Raw genomic sequence first — 21,932 nt, forward strand, 5'->3', positions numbered from 1 at the left:
AGCTCAGAATACTCAAAATACTTCCATGTAACGCCCTGCTCTCCATTCTCCTCCTCCTTAGATATTAGCAAACCTTGGCTATCAGACTGCCTATGTGAAGGCAAACAAAATTTGCGGCAGAAGTTTCATACTATAGGTGCTTCCCTGGTGGCACAGTGGTTAAGAATCCGCCTGTCAATGCAGGGGACCGGGGTTCGAGCCCTGGTCCTGGAAGATCCCATATGCCGCAGAGCAACTAAGCCTGCGTGCCACAACTACTGAGCCTGCACTCTAGAGCCCGTGCTCTGCAACAAGAGAAGCCACCGCAGTGAGTAGCCTGCGCACCACAACGAAGAGTAACCCCCGCTCCCTGCAGCTAGAGAAAGCCCTCGCACAGCAATGAAGACCCAAGGCAGCCAAAAATAAATAAATAAAATAAATAAATTTATATAAAAAAGTCTCGTACTATAGCAGAATATATTAATTTGCTTTAAACCATTTTAATGTTCTTTGTTATCATGACCAGTTTACCGTGAATAAACCATCTCCCATGAACATACATATCAATTTTCTCCTCCCCAAATTCTTTTTGGCCATAGTGTGGAAAGACAAGTAGCATAATCTAAATAGGCAGCCAATCCAGTGTCAACCAGATTGACACTGGATGAGCTTCCACCCTCCAGGAAGAAGTTATGTGGAACAGGGCAGAATCAAATAAGACATGCAATGGAAATAAAATTTGTGGAGGAGGGGAACTGAGTCAGCTTGGAGCCAGGATTAGGAACCAAGAAGTTTTAGTCGGAGAATTCTTAGTAGAGGCCAAAGAAGGAAAGAAAAAGCAGGCCATTAGTAACAGCATTGAATATATACAACAAATAGGACACAGAAGAAAAAGTTAAGTGCAATATATCAATAAGTTTGGGAAGGCAAACTCGTTTTTGCTACCTTAGCTGAAATAGAATGATAAATCCTGGGAAAGGTAAAGTTATGCCATATAGAAAAAGTATAGAAAAGGTAAAGTTATGTCACATAGAAAAAAGTATGTCATATAGAGAAACAGCGATCTGGAATAAAGGGAAGTGGAACTTGTAACTAGAACAGATTCAGAGATAAGAATTTCCCCTGGTTACAAAGCCTGTTTCCTTTGGCATTTATGTATGGAGATGTTTATTTGCATCTAGAGGTGTTTCCAGGGGAAAGATGAGTGCTTATGAGAATAGAGAGACTAGAATCATTTTACCAAATTGTACAATATATAGAGGAAAATTACTATAATAATGTATGATTCTGTATATCTGGGTTATAAGCAATTTTGAGATAAGTGGTCATTCAGACACCACAGTACAGATATCATTAGAGGATATAGAATTGGGGTATCAGAACAGTGGGAGAAAAATTAATGTTTGTAATGAACTATTAAATTTTCCAGGAGAGAAACGGCTTTTCATTTTTTAACATGTATTAATCTTGGGAACTGTGGAACGATTACAAGAGTGAAGTGTTTTTGAAAATACACTCACTGAAAACAGCATTTAGAACTGTTGCATACACATTGGTTTATTTACACTATCCCCACAAAGAATTGTTAAGAATATAGGAGATTGGGAAGAGAGTATGTTGTCTCACGAGGGGATCTTAAGACCTTGGGAAATAAGGTTTACCACTCTGCACAGACAACGTAACAAGGATGTTCTAACTCTCTTACATATTGCAAAGTGGCATGAATTGCAATGATAAATTGCTCAGATAATTGGATGTAGATTCATGGTAGAGGCTGAAATGATATTCTTATAGAAACAATTGCCAGATGGTTTTTAATGTTTTTATTACCCTGATCCATCTTTTCACTTGAAAATTTTATTTTTAATCATTTATTTTCATTAAGTTAATAAACTGAAACTCCTCCTCTGTTCTGATATACTGATCCAATCATCACTGTCCATGGAAAGCATACCAATTTTTGTCAGGAATGTTCAAGTTTTTATTTCTATGGATTTTAATTTGCTGTGGAAGGAAGCACTCAACAAAACAAGAGGCCCTCAGGTTCCAAAAAATGCTTTACCCTGATTGACTGTTAGTATTATTAATATTCTGGTGATTAATAACTTAAGAAAAGCACTGCAAGTTTATATGACTTTAGTGATTTAAAAGAAAAAAATGTACAGAATATTGTCTTGGGATTTTCACATAAAAATGCCTGTAACACCTTAACAGCAGACATAGCACTTTTGAAGCACCTTTTGGAAAGCAAGAGTTCTGTCTCAGAAACCGTTGAGATGTTACAGATTAATTTCTAATTTATAGCTGTTGGAATAATTTAGCATAAAAAAGACACAGATGAGCTTTTCCACCAGCTTCCAAGGACAGACCCTATTCCTCTTGCCCAAACAGGACATTATAACTTGTGTACCTGTCTGAAGTCTTGGGAGATAAGGGCAGGGGCCTGGAAAAGGAGAGTTGGAGGTGCTAGTTTGCCAGGACCACGCGATAAGAAGTTTTGACTGCCAGCAATGGAGTGAATTGGAGCTGCAGAGTCTGACATCAGCAAGAACAATTAGTAAAAAAAAAAAAAAAAAATTGGGATTTTCTTGAAGTATCGAAGAACTCCTGACAGGGACCAATGAGGTGGTTGCCACTATACTCAGCTGAAAAAAGAAAACTGTTCTTCTACTGGTGAGACAGTATGTCTGCTGTCCCTGTCCCATACAGGGGGTATGTCTGCTCGTACAGAAGATGGCAAAATAAACCTGAACTTGCATGAAGACTGAAGTGGTTCAGCATGTATTTGACACTATTAATTTGGGGTTGCTGTTTAAATCCAGTAGTTCAGTGTCATGAGGTGATGGGACGAAGAAGTATTTCATATCCACAGTGGAAAGAAGTAAAAGCTATTACCAAGACTTTTGAATGAGTTGTTTGATGTCTAAATACTTAGACTCTATTTAGTGGTTTGTTTTTATTTCTAGAAAACTTTCCCATACTTCTGTCCCCCATCTAACTATGACCAGACAACTGCCAAAACCCAAAGGGGTCGATGCTCTTATTCTAACACTGGGTTCTAACCTTCAAAGAGATGAATGTGGCTCATTCCCCTATCCCCAAGAATACATGATTCACTGGGCTGGAACTGGGGATTTAGTCTGATCAAAGATCAATTCTGCCTTGGGGTCTATTAAAGCAAATACTTTTTGAAAGGACAAGGAAAACACATTCAAAATAATACTTGACATCTGTCTCTTGGTTATATAACAACAATGGATAATTAAACTGGGAAGCTTAATGAAACTGTAGATGGAAAGCTTATCAAATTTAAAGTATTACTGGTCATGTAAGTTATACAAGTAGTAATTACAGAATGTTGGACTTTTTTTCCTCTCCTCCAGTCAAATAGTTCATCTGCAATGGGAGCCATGGGTCCTGGGAATATTGGACCACCAAAAAGAGAAGCGCTTAAAGGTAAGTTATTTAATAAAGCATATAGATCAATATAATCAGTATAATCTTTTCTTTGGGAGCAAAATTATAGGGAGAGTAATACTCACTAACACTAGCGCTTATCAAAGATGAACTCAAATAATTGTGGGAATGATGAACAACTATTTACATATAAAGATATTGTTTTTACTCTAGTGTTGCAGGTAAGTTGTTTTTCTAGTAATGGAAATTAATTTGCCTTGAGTTATTCACATTTTTTGGCATATTTCCTGAGATGGAAAACCAAGAAAGTCACATGTGGTTAGATAACTTTTTTATTATTTAGGGTCTAGTTACCACAACACTTAACTCCGTCACGTTCTATGCTGCTATATTCTGGCAATTTCACAGAATTCATTAATTCATTCAATAAATATTTGTTGAGAGCTAATTATGTACCAGGTAGAATGATCATCTCTGAGACTACAATGGAGATCAAAATAGAAAGGGTCCCTGCCCCCATTGAGCTAATAGTCCTTTGGAGAACACAATGAAACAAATAACTACACAATTTTATCTTATGTTGAAAAGCTTATAAATTAAAGCCCATGGGGTAACTTATAAAGTCACGGGTCCAGTAAACTAGAATAAATATTTTTTGGGTGTTTTCCCAGCATTTTGGCCTATACATTTTCACAGAGTTGAACATTTTTCACATCTTTAAAAATATAGAAATCTGAAATTCTGTTGGTCATGATCACAGTTACCAGAGGGTGGACAGGGAGAGGAAATGAAGTACTCTCATCAATTTAGGTAATTGTAAAAGATTTTGTCTGGAAAAATGTTTAAAATAATGACTAAAATGAGGTCTGAGTGGACAATTTTTAAATTTCAGTTATTCTACATACTCAAGAGTCTATTTGCCTTATTCAAGAGATATTCACTTCACAGAAGACTAGTTCAAATTTGGATGTATTTCTGTGCTGCCTGTATTTCTGATAATGTAGGTCTAATAATCTCTAAATTCTAAGAACAATGAGTCATATGTAAAACATTATATATAAATCTGTAACTATGCTTTACAAAACCCATGCTAGATGGAAGCAGATCATTTCAAATGAACTGGCAGAATTGAAAACCTGACAATCAGGTGCATTTCTGGGAACACTTAACAGTAATCAAAATAATGTTCTGCACCTAATGTGGGTCTCCATTTGCTGCCGCAACAGTTGGAACAAATGTAAACTGGGTTTAGCATGCCTATTTACTTTCTTTTTTTTTTTTTAACATCTTTATTGGAGTATAATTGCTTTACAATGTTGTGTCAGTTTCTGCTGTATAACAAAGTGCATCAGCTATACGTATACATATATCCCCATATCTCCTCCCTCTTGCATCTCCCTCCCACCCTCCCTATCCCACCCCTCTAGGTGGTCACAAAGCACCAAGCTGATCTCCCTGGGCTTTGCGGCTGCTTCCCACTAGCTATCTATTTTACATTTGGTAGTGTATATATGTCAATGCCACTCTCTCACTTCGTCCCAGCTTACCCTTGCCCCTCCCCGTGTCCTCAAGTCCATTCTCTACATCTGTGTCTTTATTCCTGTCCTGCCACTAGGTTCTTCAGAACCTTTTTTTTTTTTTTTTAGATTCCATGTATATGTGTTAGTATACGGTATTTGTTTTTCTCTTTCTGACTTACTTCACTCTGTATGACAGACTCTAGGTCTATCCACCTCACTACAAATAACTCTAATTTCATTTCTTTTTATGGCTGAGTAATATTCGATTGTATATATGGGCCACATCTTCTTTATCCATTCATCTGTTGATGGACATTTAGGTTGCTTCCATGTCCTGGCTATTGTAAATAGAGCTGCAATGAACGTTGTGGTATATGATTCTTTTTGAATTATGGTTTTCCCAGGGTATATGCCCAGTAGTGGGATTGCTGGGTCATATGGCAGTTCTATTTTTAGTTTTTTAAGGAACCTCCGTACCCTTCTCCATAGTGGCTGTATCAATTTACATTCCCACCAACAGTGCAAGAGGGTTCCCTTTTCTCCGCACCCTCTCCAGCATGTATTGGTTGTAGATTTTTTGATGATGGCCATTCTGACTGGTGTGAGGTGATACTTCATTGTAGTTTAGATTTGCATTTCTCTAATGATTAGTAATGTTGAGCATCCTTTCATGTGTTTGTTGGCAATCTGTATATCTTCTTTGGAGAAATGTCTATTTAGGTCTTCTGCCCATTTTTGGATTGGCTTGTTTGTTTTTTGATATTGAGCTGCATGAGCTGCTTGTAAATTTTGGAGATTAGTCCTTTCTCAGTTGCTTCATTTGCAAATAGTTTCTCCCGTTCTGAGGGTTGTCTTTTCGTCTTGTTTATGGTTTCCTTTGCTGTGCAAAAGCTTTTAAGTTTCATTAGGTCCCATTTGTTTATTTTTGTTTTTATTTCCATTTCTCTAGGAGGTGGGTCAAAAAGGATCTTGCTGTGATTTATGTCATAGAGTGTTCTGCCTATGTTTTCCTCTAAGTTTTATAGTGTCTGGCCTTACATTTAGGTCTTTAATTCATTTTGAGCTTATTTTTGTGTATGGTGTTAGGGAGTGTTCTAATTTCATTCTTTTACATGTAGCTGTCCAGTTCTCCCAGCATCACTTATTGAAGAGGCTGTCTTTTCTCCACTGTATATGCTTGCCTCCTTTATCAAAGATAAGGTGACCATATGTGCATGGGTTTATCTCTGGGCTTTCTATCCTGTTCCATTGATCTATATTTCTGTTTTTGTGCCAGTACCGTACTGGTTTTGTGCTTTGTTTTTGTGCCAGTACCATACTGTCTTGATTACTCTAGCTTTGTAGTATAGTCTGAAGTCAGGGAGCCTGATTCCTCCAGCTCCGTTTTTCTTTTTCAAGATTGCTTTGGCTATTCAGGGTCTTTTGTGTTTCCATACAAATTGTGAAAATTTTTGTTCTAGTACTGTGAACAATGCCAGTGGTAGTTTGATAGGGATTGCATTGAATCTGTAGATTGCTTTGGGTAGTATAGTCATTTTCACAATGTTGATTCTTCCAATCCAAGGACATGGTATATCTCTCCATCTGTTTCTATCATCTTTAATTTCTTTCATCAGTGACCTATAGTTTTCTGCATACAGGAGTTTTGTGTCCTTAGGTAGGTTTATTCCTAGGTATTTTATTCTTCTGGGTGCAGTGGTAAATGGGAGTGTTTCCTTAATTTCTCCTTCAGATTTTTCATCATTAGTGTATAGGAATGCAAGAGATTTCTGTGCATTAATTTTGTATCCTGCTACTTTACCAAATTCATTGATTAGCTCTAGTAGTTTTCTGGTAGCATCTTTAGGATTCTCTCTATATAGTATCACGTCATCTGCAAACAGTGACAGTTTTACTTCTTCTTTTCCAATTTGGATTCCTTTTATTTCTTTTTCTTCTCTGACTGCTGTGGCTAAAACTTCCAAAACTCTGTTGAATAATAGTGGTGAGAGTGGGCAACCTTGTCTTATTCCTGATCTTAGTGGAAATGGTTTCAGTTTTTCATCATTGAGAATGATGTTTGCTGTGGGTTTGTCATATATGGCCTTTATTATGTTGAGGTAGGTTCCTCTATGCCTACTTTCTGGAGAGATTTTATCATGAATGGGTGTTGAATTTTGTCAAAAGCTTTTTCTGCATCTATTGAGATTATCATATGGTTTTTATCGTTCAATTTGTTAATATGCTGCATCACATTGATTGATTTGCATATATTGAAGAATCCTTGCATTCCTGGGATAAACCCCACTTGATCATGATTTATGATCCTTTTAATGTGCTGTTGGATTCTGTTTGCTAATATTTTGTTGAGCATTTTTGCGTCTATATTCATCAGTGATACTGGCCTGTAGTTTTCTTTCTTTGTGACATCTTTGTCTGGTTTTGGTATCAGGGTGATGGTGGTCTCGTAGAATGAGTTTGGGAGTGTTCCTCCCTCTGCTATATTGTGGAAGAGTTTGAGAAGGATAGGTGTTAGCTCTCCCTAAATGTTTGATAGAATTCACCCATGAAGCAATCTGGTCCTGGGCTTTTGTTTGTTGGAAGATTTTTAATCACAGTTTCCATTTCAGTGCTTGTGATTGGTCTGTTTATATTTTCTATTTCTTCCTGGTTTAGTCTCGGAAGGTTGTGCTTTTCCAAGAATTTGTCCATTTCTTCCAGGTTGTCCATTTTATTGGCATAGAGCTGCTTGTATTAATCAGTCATGATTCTTTGTATTTCTGTAGGGTCAGTTGTTACTTCCCCTTTCTCATTTCTAATTCTGTTGATTTGAGTCTTCTCCCTTTTTTTCTTGATGAGTCTGAATAGTGGTTTATCAATTTTGTTTATCTTCTCAAAGAACCAGCTTTTAATTTTATTGATCTTTGCTATTGTTTCCTTCATTTCTTTTTCATTTATTTCTGATCTGATCTTTATGATTTCTTTCCTTCTGCTAACTTTGGAGATTTTTGTTCTTCTTTCTCTAATTGCTTTAGGTGTAAGGTTAGGTTGTTTATTTGAGATGTTTCTTGTTTCCTAATTTAGGATTGTATTGCTATAAACTTCCCTCTTAGAACTGCTTTTGCTGCATCCCATAGGTTTTGGGCCGTCGTGTTTTCATTGTCGTTTGTTTCTAGGTATTTTTTTATTTCCTCTTTGGTTTCTTCAGTGATCTCTTAGTTATTTAGTAGTGTATTGTTTAGCCTTCATGTGTTTGTATTTTTTACAGATTTTTCCTGTAATGGATATCTAGTCTCATAGCGTTGTGGTCGGAAAAGATACTTGATACGATTTCAGTTTTCTTAAATATATCAAGGCTTGATTTGTGACCCAAGATATGGTCTATCCTGGAGAATGTTCCATAAGCAATTGAGAAGAAAGTGTATTCTGTTGTTTTTGGATGGAATGTCCTATAAATATCAATTAAGTCTATCTGGTCTAATGTGTCTTTTAATGTTTGTGTTTCCTTATTTATTTTCATTTTGGTTGATCTGTCCATTGGTGACAATGGGGTGTTAAAGTTCTCTACTATTATCGTGTTACTGTCGATTTCCCCTTTTATGGCTGTTAGCATTTGCTTTATGTATTGAGGTGCTCCTATGTTGGGTGCATAAATATTCACAATTGTTATATCTTCTTCTTGGGTTGATGCCTTGATGATTATGTAGTGTCCTTCTTTTTATTCTGCTCTGTGGTAGTTATTTCCACTATTTGATCTTCCAGGTCACTTATCCGTTCTTCTGCCTCAGTTATTCTGCTATTGATTCCTTCTAGAGAATTTTTAATTTCATTTACTGTGTTGTTCATCATTGTTTGCTCTTTAGTTCTTCTAGGTCCTTGTTAAACGTTTCTTGTATTTTCTCCATTCTATTTCCAAGATTTTGGATCATCTTTACTATCATTACTCTGAATTCTTTTTCAGGTAGACTGCCTATTTCCTCTTCATTTGTTTGGTCTGCTGGGTTTTTATTTTGCTCTTTCCTCTGCTGCATATTTCTCGTCTTCTCATTTTGCTTAACTTACCATGTTTGGGGTCTCCTTTTCACAGGCTGCAGGTTCATAGTTCCCATTGTTTTTGGTGTCTGCCCCCAGTGTCTAAGGTTGATTCAATGGGTTGTTTAGGCTTCCTGGTGGAGGGGACTGGGGCCTGTGTTCTGGTGGATGAGGCTGGATCTTGTCTTTCTGGTGGGCAGGACCATGTCTGCTGGTGTGTTTTGGGGTGTCTGTGAACTTATTATGATTTTAGGCAGCCTCTCTGCTAATGGGTGGGGTTGTGTTCCTGTCTTGCTAGTTGTTTGGCATGGGGTGTCCGGCACTGGAGCTTGCTGGTCGTTGAGTGGAGCTGTGTCTTAGCGTTGAGTTGGAGATCTCTGGGAGAGCTCTCGCCATTTGATATTACGTGGAGCCAGGAGGTCTCTGGTAGTCCAGAACTCGGCTCTCCCACCTCAGAGGCTCAGGCCTGACACCCAGCTGGAGCACCAAGACCCTTTCAATCACACGGCCAGGTACATGGGGAGTTTCTTGCCTTTGGGAAGTCTGAGGTCTTCTGCCAGTGTTCAGTAGGTGTTCTGTAGGAGTTGTTCCACATGTAGATGTATTTCTGCCGTATTTGTGGGGAGGAAGTTGATCTCCACGTCTTACTCCTCCACCATCTTGAAGGTCCTCTGAATGGTTAAACTTTACTGCTACTATTGGAGGGACTCCTGAGGAGGCAGGGGGTGGCTGTGGCTCACTGCGGGGATGAAGACACTGGCAGCGACTGCTCTGGCAAGTACTCATTGGTGTGAGCCCCCTATTTACTTTCAAACATTTAAAGATGACATGTAGAAACCCCAGGCATGTGCTCAGTTGACATAAAGGACAAATGAGAGAGATTTTCTTTAGAGCTCATGTCTATATGAGGAAAATAATGGATTAAAAATGATCATTGTCTCTACTGTTTTCAGTTTCTTTCACTGATAGTATTTTTAAAGAATTATGTCAGGCTTGCATGGAAAAGGTATCAAGGGGCTTTTATATAGTAAAACACAAGGCAAGATAAAATATTTCTATCCAAATCAGGTTGATTGCATGTTTGATTTGTTCTTTTATGTAAAAATATTTTACATATGATCCTATTTGTTTCTGAAAAAATGTGTAATATTTCTTTGCCTATATGTTGTATATAATATATATTTTATACACAGTATGTTATTTTATGTACTAAATATTTATATATTATATGTTTTATATGTGTATGTACACATATATATATATATATATTTCTGTAGATATAGATATAGATATACACACATATACAGAGAGAGAGAGAGAGAGAGAGAGAGACTGGAAAGATGTACACCAGAATGCTATCATTGATCATCTCTGGGTGGTTAGATTGTAGATTACTTTATTTTCTTCTTTTTGCTTATATGTCTTTTCCAAATTTTCTACAATTATTATTACAACTCTTCAATGTATTGGCTGTGTGTTGATTAAAAAATTTAAGTCAGCTGTTCCGAATTTAGCTTCCCCTGACCAAAAAACAAGCTAGCGATTACAAATAGAAAATATTTCACTTCAGTGATCCCAAACTTAGTGTGAAGAAGAACAGGAGCAATTTCAAGGGGCTAACAGGCAAAAGCTTCAGCTTTATCTTCCCTTTCTTCACAGTCATCCCTCAAACAAGTGATGAAAATAGTGAGCACATCTGGAATCCAGAGGAGGTTCCAGAAGGGGCAGAGCACCATGATGTGTGGGATATTAGAGAAACACCAGAGTAAGTCAAATGAAGCCAAGGGACATGTTTTTTGGGGTTTAAGTTAGATGTGTCATCTGATACCAGTCTATTTTTGACAAGATTCATAATGTAACTTCTACCACATAAAAGATAAAACTATGGTGACACACAGAAGGCATGTGTAATTGATGATTTTTTTCCTTCTAGAGCAGAAACAAATATTAAGACATAATACCTTTCTTTCAGTTATTATCTAACAAAAAGTGAAAAGTAGTCATTTCCATTATCAATTTATATTTAATATCATTTAGTTGTATAATGTGGAAGTAACAGTGGGTAAAACCAGCCCATTAAATTACAAGCATTCATACAAACTAAATTATTATGCCATGTTTTTGTGCCAAAGACGTGCTTTTAATTACTCAGTGTTCCACAATTTCAGTAAAAGGCTATGTTCTCCCACCAATTATCAGCTGTTACCTGGACTAATTTACTAGTTATTTTAGGATTATGTTTAGTATATTGTGCAAGCAGGATTAAAGGCTTCCTTTCTAGTCTTTTCAGTAGGAATAATAAATATGAATTTTAGAATTATCATAAAAGGCCTTTCGTACTAATAAGTGAAATCACTCATACTGTTAAGGATTAAAGTGTGTTTACATACATAATTGAAATTTATGATTAAATACACTAAGCTTTAAATATGTATTTTAAAATAAAATCTTGTTTGAATATTTAGAATAGCTTGAAAAACAAAGGCAATATTTATTAAATTATAGTGTGCTTTATAATGTCTTGAAAACGTCTATGGCAAATGTGAGAACTTTTAAAATTCTGACTGTAAAACTGTGTCCAATGTTTAAAAAAAACCCCGATGCTTCTATCTTCTATGTCAGTTCTGAAAATAGAAGCAGTGGGAGACTGCAGATAATTAACTGGAAAAAAAGTATCCAGCTTTCAAATAAACGATATAAAAAAAAGTAAGCCTCATAAAAAAAGAAATCAAAGGGGATTTAAAAACATTTCTGTCTGCATCCTAAGTATGAAGGGAGTGAATCCCAGGTTATGTTTATACAGCGCCCACACATCCCTATGAAAGGTAAGATTTAAGTCATTCATTTGTCACATAGTTTAATGAATGTCAAACATCCATATGTGGCAAGCTCCAAATCTGAGTACATTTTTACTTTTCATCCTGATGTTTGATGTTCTGTAGAAAGAATATCCCTCAAAGCTTTAAATGAACAAGAACTCCAGTCAGGATATGAAGAAAATTGCTTTATAAGATTTTTTAATCTTTATTTTCTATCTTATGCAAATACATTTCAAACTGTCCCAATTAGTAAAGAAGAAAATGGGTAAAGAAGGTGAACAGGCAGATCACAAAAGAAGAATCACAAGCTACCACATAAAAAATAATAAGGGCCTGAGCTAAGTCACTGGCCTTGGAGAGAAATATGAGGGTCTTTATTTGAGAGATATTTGAAGGAAGATTTGGTATTTGATTAGATACAAGGAATGAGAGGAAAGCAGTAGCTAGAGCAAATCCATGTGGGAGTCCTGGGCATATAGATCAATATCTTTCTGTTTTGTTTTAACTTGGCTTCACCTTTGTGAAGACCTGGTAGCTGTTACAGTCTATTAAGAAAAAAGTGTCCTATCTCAAATAACTATTTACTGTTAGCCCTGTTCCAACTCAGAGAAGTCCCTCTTTCATCCTTGGGCATTCCTATTTGCAAGTGGTCAGAAGTTCAATGTCTCCAGATACAATTTTCCAACTGCCTACTATATACATTTGCCTGGATGTCCCAAGGTACCTCACACTCCACACACCCTAAACCAAACTCACCATTTCCCCTCCACCTACATTCCCAATCACGGTTAGTGGCTTCACTGTTCACCCAGTCACCCAAGCGAGTAACCTCAGCATCATCTTTGATGCCTTCCTCTCATTCATTATATCTAATCAAATACCAAATCTTCCTTCAAATATTTGTAAATGTTTACTTACTTCATTCCATCTAAAAAGATAGAGTAGGGACTTCCCTGGCGGTCCAGTGGTTAAGACTCTGCGCTTCCAGTGCAGGGGGTGTGGGTTCGATCCCTGGTCAGGGAACTAAGATCCCACATGCTGTGCAGTGCGACCAAGATAAATAAATAAATAAAATGAAAATGAAAAAATAAAAAGATATAGTTCATTATGGCTGGGGGTTTCTATAAACCACTCTATCCCTAGGGTCCCAAATTTGGGGGCAAGGAAAGGTTTGTGAATTGTCATGTGTGAGGTGAAATACCAGGAAAACCTTTCACTGAACTAAGAATTCTGTAGGACTAGATTCTAAACACTATAGTTGTACCTGTGCTGACTACACTACCAGTGTTTCTACTGTAGAATTTTTGAGGTAGAAAACACAATAGAGATCATTTAGTTCAAACCCACCCCCTCCCATAAATTGTACAAATCCGGAAGCTGAGCACATGAGTTTGTGACTTGACCAAGATCACACAGTTAATGACAGAAAGAGTAACTAAACCTGGATTTTCTAACTCTACTCTGAGGCTTAAATTTAACAGAGGAAGGTTTCCATCTATCCATCAAACCCTGGATTATGGGCTCACTATTCTTCTGAGCCATTGTTTTCCAGGAAAGGACCTTCCTTCTTTCTTCTGCTTTTACTCTTATTAGAATCTTATTAGAAGTTCCCTCAATCTATTTTATTTGTATGGCTCTGAAATAGTCAAGCTTTATTTTTAGAAAACAGTGTACACAACATAAATCCTGACAGTGTTAGGTATTTTTGACTGAATTTTTAGACTTTTGTTCCCTTATATTCTGCTACATGCCTGAAAAACTGCAAGCACTTTATTTATTTTGTCCTTTTATTTTTTGTAATAGCATGTCCTCATAAGTTTCAGTTTTCTGCTCTGTGACAGGAAATTGCTCTTTCATTTGAGTCTCTATATCACTGGCTTTTTTTTCAGATATGAAGTTGTGTTCAAACAGCAGGTGGGAACTGAAGATATGTTCCTGGGATTGACCAGAAAGGACCCTTCAACTGCGTGTTGTAAGGATCTAGTGGTAAGCCTCTCCCCTCTTCCCCATTTTCCATTTGACCATTATAGTTAAATTGACTGTTGTATACATAATACCATAGGCAAGGCTGTAAACCCTTTAAAAATAGTGGTTGCTATGTTTGAGGTACTAAGGGAATAATAGGATAGACAGTTTAAAATTGGTAAACGTGCACAAAATAAACTAAGTTTACACATGTGGATAAGATTTACAAATAAACAGAATCATATGACGTAACACACTACTTCTAGTCCTAATAAAACTGCCCAATCTGGACTGAATTTTCTTTCATCCTAGTTCTGTCCCATACATGTCATCTGATTGGTTATTAATTTCTGATGAGTGACAGTCAATCAAAATGAAATATTTCCTTCCCTGAATCTGTCTTATCTCTTGTATCTGTATTTCTTTTAATGACTCAGCTTACATTGGGGGATGTAAAAGGGGATTTTTTTCTTAAATTTTGGATCTGAACTACTGACTTAACACTCTCAAAAGACATCCAAAATGTTACTTGGCTCCCTTATCTGAATGACACTACAGCATGTTGAAGAGCATCCTTTGCCAAGCCACTGTTTCTGTATAATAACAGTAGCGATACCAACAGTATCAATAAGACTTCCTTACTGGGCCTAACCAAGAGTGTGGAATGCAACTCACTTTGGCAATATACACTAGTAATTCTGGTGTTTGGTGCTGGGAATTTATTTTTTGAGATCAGGGGCTGTGCATCTGCATTTTCCCCTCCCTCTCTTATAATACTCTACAACACAGAGTACTGAGGTACCCATAGGAGATGCTTAATATTTTTCCTTAAGCAAAAGATAAATGGATTCTCTCTTTTGCATAAACTTCAGATTTTCTCTTATTAGCAAAATCTAAGACATTCAATTGGATCACATAACATAATGGGAATAGCGTCTTTAAGGACCTCAGGAGATTTTTCAAACTTAATGAGTTAAGGTTTCAAGTGATCTTGAAGTAATTAGCTCCCAGGGTTTTACCAGTAATATTCAAATTTCTCTCTCTTAAATGACTGTAAGATTACGTTTTTGATGTTTGGTATTGTGGATTACTCTAAACTCTAAAGAAATTCTAGGCCCTAAATAAATAAAACTGTTGTGAGCCTTTCCATTTCCCTCATGCAGCTTGCTCCCAGCATTAATAATAAAGGTATGCTGAATGAATAATCTTGGAAACTAAATCACACCTCAGAGTAGGAGTACACAATTTATCTAAAACTCGACACGTATGTACAGAAAAAGACTTGATCCCTCCCTCTAATGAGCTTATAATTGACTGGGGAGACTAAACCAACATAAATGAACCCATTTTATTATTAACAATTAAATTCAGTGTTGACAATTTTAAGTTTGCCAGGAGTTCAGAAGGTTTGGATAAGACATGGACACCTTTGAATACCAGAAACAGATGAAACATTTGTTGGTGCTATGGCACTTCACCACATGTATAGCATTCTTTTTCTCTTTCTTTTTCTTCATACATTCAATCTTTAAATACTACTACATACCAGGCACTGTCCTAAGTACTAGGGATACAAAGACAAATAAGAAACAGTCAATTACCCTCAAGGAATTTACAGGTAATGAGATGGACACCTAACAAATCATTGCAGTTCACTATGGCAAGTACATATTTAGAGGCATATACCAGGTACGTGGTGACATGAAGCAGAAAAGGCAGAAAGGGATCGACACCAGGTGGATAGGATTTCTCCAGTGGACAGCATTCCGAGAAGGGCATTCCAAACAGAGGTAAGAGCACGTGGAAAGGTATCCAGGCATGAAACAGCATGACCTATTTGGGTAAGCATTGAGCGTAACAAGAGTAAAGAATAATTGTGGACAGTGGTGTTACTGGTAATCTGTCTCTCAAAAAAGAAAAAAAAAAAAAACAGATTTGCAGCTTGAATTTTATCCTATAGGCATATTAATGAAGACATCCACTGTCATTGCTTAACCCCGCTGGGAAGACTCCGACTGCAGAGGTTGATGACCTCATCTCAAATATTTCTTGCACAATTTTTAAGCTTATTATTCCTGTTAATAATATGGCATTTTTTCAACTCTAAGACATCATCAAATTGTAGATGTGCCATTTGTTTAGTAACATAGGAAAAATAGGTATACTACCACATTAAATATACACACTGATTGTGTGATTCATCCCAATAACAGAAACATAAAAATGTGAGGAAAATAGCACCTTAGAATTGGCTAAATATGTTATTTGGGTCCTGGACCTGGTCTCTATGTAACAATCTGACCCAGAGACTTTAAGAAGAAGCCCTCTGCTTAAGCTGAGGACGGTAATAGGAACACAAACAATCTGTTTAAATACAAGGGCTGATTTGGGGTTTAAAAATTTACAAGAACCACCTTTCCTTTACCCTCCCCAGACTCCAAATAAGAAAGCAAGATTTATGAGTCCTAAATCAAAGTGTTGATCCTAAACAAAATTCTGAGTTAAGAATATGTATGTCTTCAGCAAAGCTTCCATCTTTTCCTTCTAACCCCAACCCAGAGAGTTCCATTATCCAAATTATGCCTGCTGCTCTACTCCTGAGTTTGTAGTTACCAAGCTTCCTGTGCCTTAATCTATATTTGGGCATTTTATTTTCTAAATAAAAACTGTATATATTTAAAGTGTACAATATGTTGATTTGATATACATATACATAGTGAAATGATTTCTACAGTCAAGCTGATTAACATATCATCTCCTCACATACCATTTGTGTGTGTGGGTGTGTGTGGTGATAGCACCTGAAATCTACTCTTAGCAATTTCCCAATATTCAATACAGTATTATTAACTATTGTCATCATGCTGTACATTAATTTTAGAGATAGAACTAGGCCAGTGGTTTGCAGGTTTGTTTTGTTTTGTTTTTAGCTGCCAACTCTTTTCTTCAAACAAAATTCTGTGAGAAAGCCTAACATATAAAACACGTACTACTGCCTTGGTTAAAAGGGTACTATCATCTATGAGACAGCTCCGAGGAGAAAAACTGAGGCTCTTTGGAACACAGTTTGAAAGTGTTGATTTAGACTTTCCTCCTTACATTACAGTTGGGAAAATAAGGTCATGCTTACAATGTCTCTTACACTGATATAAGAGAATCTAGAGGGCTTTTCCTCCTAGGTGACATGCATATGTTTTTCCTTAAACTTCATGAGTAGAACGCCTCTGTCTTATTTTATTTTATTTTATTTTATCTTAAATTATATTTTCTCTTTTATCTTCTATACTCTCCATCCCTCCCCACAAGACTTCTCCTATAATGGATTTGATACATATCCTTGAATACATATTTATCATTGTTTTCTGTAATTTTAAAAATTCAACAAATACTTATTGAGCATTTACCACAGGCCAGACACTTGACATACAGTGTTGAACAAAATAGATATAAGGTTCTCCTTCTCTCCAGGTGCTTACTGTTAAGAGGTCAAATAGTCCATAAGCAGCAGCACAGATTTTCATAGGTCCCTCCGATAAGGAAACAAGTCCAAAAGGATATAGTTTATTACTTATACAGACGGCATAAGCAAGATCAGCATGGTGTAAGCTCCCCATGTCCCTTTGCCCCACAGGACAACATTGAACTACAGGAGCCAGATGACAGGTGACATGAGTAGTGAGGCACTCTTGCTGAAGAGCCAACTCTAGACTGCAGCTCAGCTGTTTTACAGCCTGCCTCTCTACCCGGGGGGAGGGAGGTGGAAAATCCTATGCCTTATTGGAACCTCATGGCATCCTCTGCAAGATAGGGAGCCTCCCACAAGATAGAAAGACATAAGAAACAGCCTTGAGGCAGCTCCTCACAAGACTGCCTATCTTCTCCTGCTCTAGGAGAATCACAGGATGTTCTGCCAAGACTGAGGGCAGACTGAAGTGGAGCCCTGCCTACGTGGTCTATGTGAATAGTGCACAGTTGCCAGAATGCCATAGTGGAGCCATTTCCCTACATTTACGGTCCATAAATAAAAGTTTCTATCCTGATTGTCTTCACTTAACGTGATATAGTAACAGCAAACAATTTATATAATGCTTACTATGTGCCAGGCATTTCTCTAAGAACTTTGCGCATAGTAACTCATTAATCCCCATGCCAAAACTCTGTGAAATAAGTGCTGTTATCCCCATTTTACAAATGAGGTTACTGAAGCACAAGGAAGTTAAATAACTTGCTTAAGGTCACACATTTAAACTCTGGCAGAACTACGATGTGAATCGAGGCAGTTGGAATTTGATAGAAGTGATATGGGTACAAAAAAGAGGAAATCCAAGCAGACTTCACAAAACAGGTGGGATCTGATGACATTTGAAGAACATAATAGTTTGCCAGGGTGGAACAGCTGTCTAAGCAGAGTAAACAGAATGAGCAAAGGCATAGTGCTGTGAAAGTATATGATGTGTTTTGAGCACTATATGTGATGTTCTTGGAGCCCCAGAATGCACTGGTGTGGAGTAATAAAAGATAAAACAGAATACCCAGCTTAGAGGTAGTTGTAAAAGTCTTTGAATATCATACCATATGCTGTGGACTGAATCGTGGCCGCCCCCCCCCCCCAATTCATATGTTGAAGCCCTAACTCCCAGTGTGATGGTATTCAGAGATGGAGCCTTTGGGAGGTCATTAGGTTTAGATGAGGTCACATGTGTGGGGCCCTCATGATGATATTAGTGCTCTTATACAAAGAGATACCAGAGCGCTTGCCCTGCTTGCTTTCTATCCCTGCCATGTGAGCACGGTGAAAAGGCGGCCGTCTACAAGCCAGAGAGAGAGCTCTCGCCAGAAGCCAACCATGTTGGCATGTCTGGCATTCTCAGACTTCCAGTCTATAGTATTTTGTTATGGCAGCCCAAGCAGACTAAGATACCATGAAATTGGGACTTATTTTGTGGGCATTAGAGTTCCTAGACGTTTCAAAGTAAGTGAGTTAAACAAGTAGATGTGTATTTCAGAACAACTCTAGTTGTTGGTGGAGATTATGGTAAGAGATGAGTGTGAGTTTGGGAGACTGGTGATAGGAAAACCAGTTGATAGACAGTTGCACTAGTTCAGGTAAGAGAAGTAAGAGCCTGGACTATGGCAGTGGGGATAGAGAGGAAAGAATGGTTTCAGTAAACATTTTGGAGGTACAGTTGACCCTTGAACAGTGCAATGGTTAGGGGCGCCTACCCTCCACACAGTCAGAAATCTGCTTCTAACTTTATGGTTGGCCCTCCACATCTGTGGTTCTGCATCCATGGATTCAACCAACTGTAGATGTGTAGTATGTATTTATTGGAAAAAAAACCACATATAAGTGGACCCGCACAGTTCAAACCCAGTGTTGTTCAAGGATCCACTGTAGTGTCGACAGGATTTAGAAAGTGGTTGAATGTGATATGTAAGGGAGAAACAGGAGTCAGATTTCTAGCTTGAGTGACTAGGTGAATGGTGATGGCATTAATCGAGATATGGGGAGGTAAAGTGGTTTATATCCGGATGGTAGTCTTAGGGTAAAGTGGTTTATATCTGGATGGTAGTCTTAGGGTAAAGTGGTTTATAATCTGGATGGTAGTCTTAGAGATGTTTTTTATTCATATTTGCTCATCTGAATTTTCTATATTTTTTGCAACTACTATCTATTACTTTTGGAATGAGAGTAAACAAAGGGTGGTTTTGTTTGTGTTGTAGGGATCAGGTATGGAATGCAAAAGAGAAAGAAGGCAAAGTTCTATAAGAAAAATATTAAGTTCGGGTAATATTGAGTTTGAAGAGCCTGCAGAAAATCTTGTTGGATGTGTCCAGCAGGCTGTTAGAAATACAAGTCTCTATGGAATTCAAAGATGGAGACTAGAGATGTTGATTTTCAGAGTTGGTGTTTGCTCTCTGCAGGGGTTAGAACATAATACCACAGAGTGCTGGCTTTCATCAGGCTTGGAATGAAGTAGAACTGTTTTTAAGTAACGTGTGTGTGTTTGGAGACGGGGAGGAGTTGAGGGGGATACTAGGAAACTTGCAGAAATGGGACTGACTGGAAACAGAATAAATGGCCCTTGAGATGGGCTCAACAATCAGAGACAAAGTTCTAACAGATACATTGTAAATTCTTACTCAAGTTCCAGCCTAGGTATTGAAAACTAAGAGACATTGTCTCAATAAAATGAAGTTGGAATTGTGGCATGGCTTTAGAAATGCAAACAATGATGATGGAGAAGCCAAAAAGCTGTCCTAGAAACAAGGTGGGAAGAATGGGAACCTGCCTATCCCTGAGAAACAGGGATTACTGAGGTACCTGACCTCTTGGGTGCCAGTTGGGGAGAGTGGGAAAGGAATTTTAGGTATCAAAGATATGTAAGGAGATAGCCTGGCTTCCCCATAGGACTATTTGTGGCAGAAATGGGGATGGGTGCAGTGGGGAAGTAGGTCAGTGGATTTCCATGTTCACCCATGGATGTTTAACAGCACACGATCTCTAAAATCCAAAAATGAATGGGGCTAGGTTTGTTGATATTCTGACAAATGGCCCATCATTTGTTCTAGGAGCGGGGACAAAACTGCAAATGGCTTGATACTCTTTTTGAGCTGCCATGGATACATAATATTTTGGTGCTCCTACTATAATGGATCTATATTGATAAGGGGACATGTTAATGTGACTAAAAACAAGCCATTAAGCCTCTTTTTATTTTTCATTGTCACCTCCTCACTGGGATATGAGCCTTACTCCATCTTTAAACCTCACTGGGAATGGGGTGAGAGTCAGGGATGGCATAGGAGTCAGTCACCATCTGGCAGACACAACCAAGAGTCACATGTTTTATCACACATATTCATCTCAGAAAGAGCTATCAATCATTCTGAGCAAAGTGTCTGCACGTCCTCTGAGAATTCACTTCTTTCTTTAATGGCATGCTTCTCAAATCCCGATTTCTCTCTTAAGGTTAAAACAGTCATTTTCATTTACTCCTTATGAATAAACAGATTTGGCTGCTTGATAATGGAGTGGATTCTCTTTCCCATTTAAAATTCTGGAGGATGGACACATTTTTATGGTAGGCTTTCTGATTATGCTAACCTTACCTGACTGGTTATTTATCAGACTGTGTGTCAGGGAGAAGGATATTTCATCTGTAATACAATTCCTTATTATCAGCTCCAGGCAGCACAGTAAACCTTCAATTAAATTTCTGATAGTTCTTTCAGTAATATAGATACATTTATAGTTAATATCATCATAATATTTTTCCATAACAATGGTAGGAGGATGAATACCCTCCTTAAAAGCTAATCTAATTGTATAGACTTAATATATTTCTGATGATGGAATTTATATATATTTAAAATTTTAAATAATACCAAAATTAGTAGAGTTGAAAATAAAAGTCCCCGAAAATGAGAGAGATAGAGATAGATAGATGCACAGATAGAGATTGAGAAAGACAGAGAGGTAAGAGAGAGGGAGAGGGAGTTTGAGATGGGCTTAAGGTCAGGTATTAAATAAGGGTGAAAGAGATCTTATACATATTACTTGGTAACAAAATCAGTAATTTTACATTCTGATTATGTCATTTTGAGGAGGTTTCATCAAATATTTTAATTACATGGTCCAGAATCCTTGAACCAGAACTGGCAGAAACTTCTGAATCTATGCAAGCAGATTCACAGGTTGACCATAGAAAACACAAATATTTGAGGGATGGATAAAGGAAGAGGAACTCAGAAGGATACGCAGAGATGGGGAAAACCATAATAGTATCTCCCGCTGTAGAAAAGTAAAGCAGGATTAGGATGCAGAAGAAATTTTTAGATTCATCAGTTAAGAAGACTTTGGTGATTTCTGGAAGAGAGCAGCTTCAGAGGCATGGTAGGGGCCAAGACTGGGTTGCAGAAAGCTGAGAAGTGGATAGGAATTGAGGAAGAGAAGGCAGCAAATATAGATTGCTCTTTGAGAAAGTTTAGCAGTGAAAGGGAGGAGAGAGAGGAGATGGTTTGTTGAAGAGGAGGCCCGGTTTAGGGATTTTTTTTTTAGGATAGGAGAGACTTAAGAATGCTTTTCAGTTGATGACAAGAATCCATTCATTTACTCATGTAATATTTATTGACTGCCTACTACGTGTCACTAGACTTGATGAACAAACCGTAAAGAAGTAGTCATGGTATGGGCCCTTAGGGGACTTACAGAAATGGG

General features: G+C 37.5%; 1 protein-coding gene across 3 annotated transcripts in view; it reads left to right on the plus strand.

The window, feature by feature from the left end:
* Window positions 1-21,932, plus strand: part of DNAAF6 (dynein axonemal assembly factor 6) — a 62,508-nt gene that overhangs the window by 7,173 nt on the left and 33,403 nt on the right. For all 3 annotated transcript variants that reach the window (XM_082377555.1, XM_082377556.1, XM_082377557.1), the window contains exons 3-5: window positions 3,363-3,435; window positions 10,587-10,692; window positions 13,636-13,732. In XM_082377555.1, the coding sequence (XP_082233681.1) occupies window positions 3,363-3,435; window positions 10,587-10,692; window positions 13,636-13,732 (276 nt within the window). The remainder of the gene's footprint in view (window positions 1-3,362; window positions 3,436-10,586; window positions 10,693-13,635; window positions 13,733-21,932) is intronic.

Source organism: Balaenoptera borealis (assembly GCF_965194805.1).
Source record: "Balaenoptera borealis genome assembly, chromosome: X".
NCBI lineage: Eukaryota > Metazoa > Chordata > Mammalia > Artiodactyla > Balaenopteridae > Balaenoptera > Balaenoptera borealis.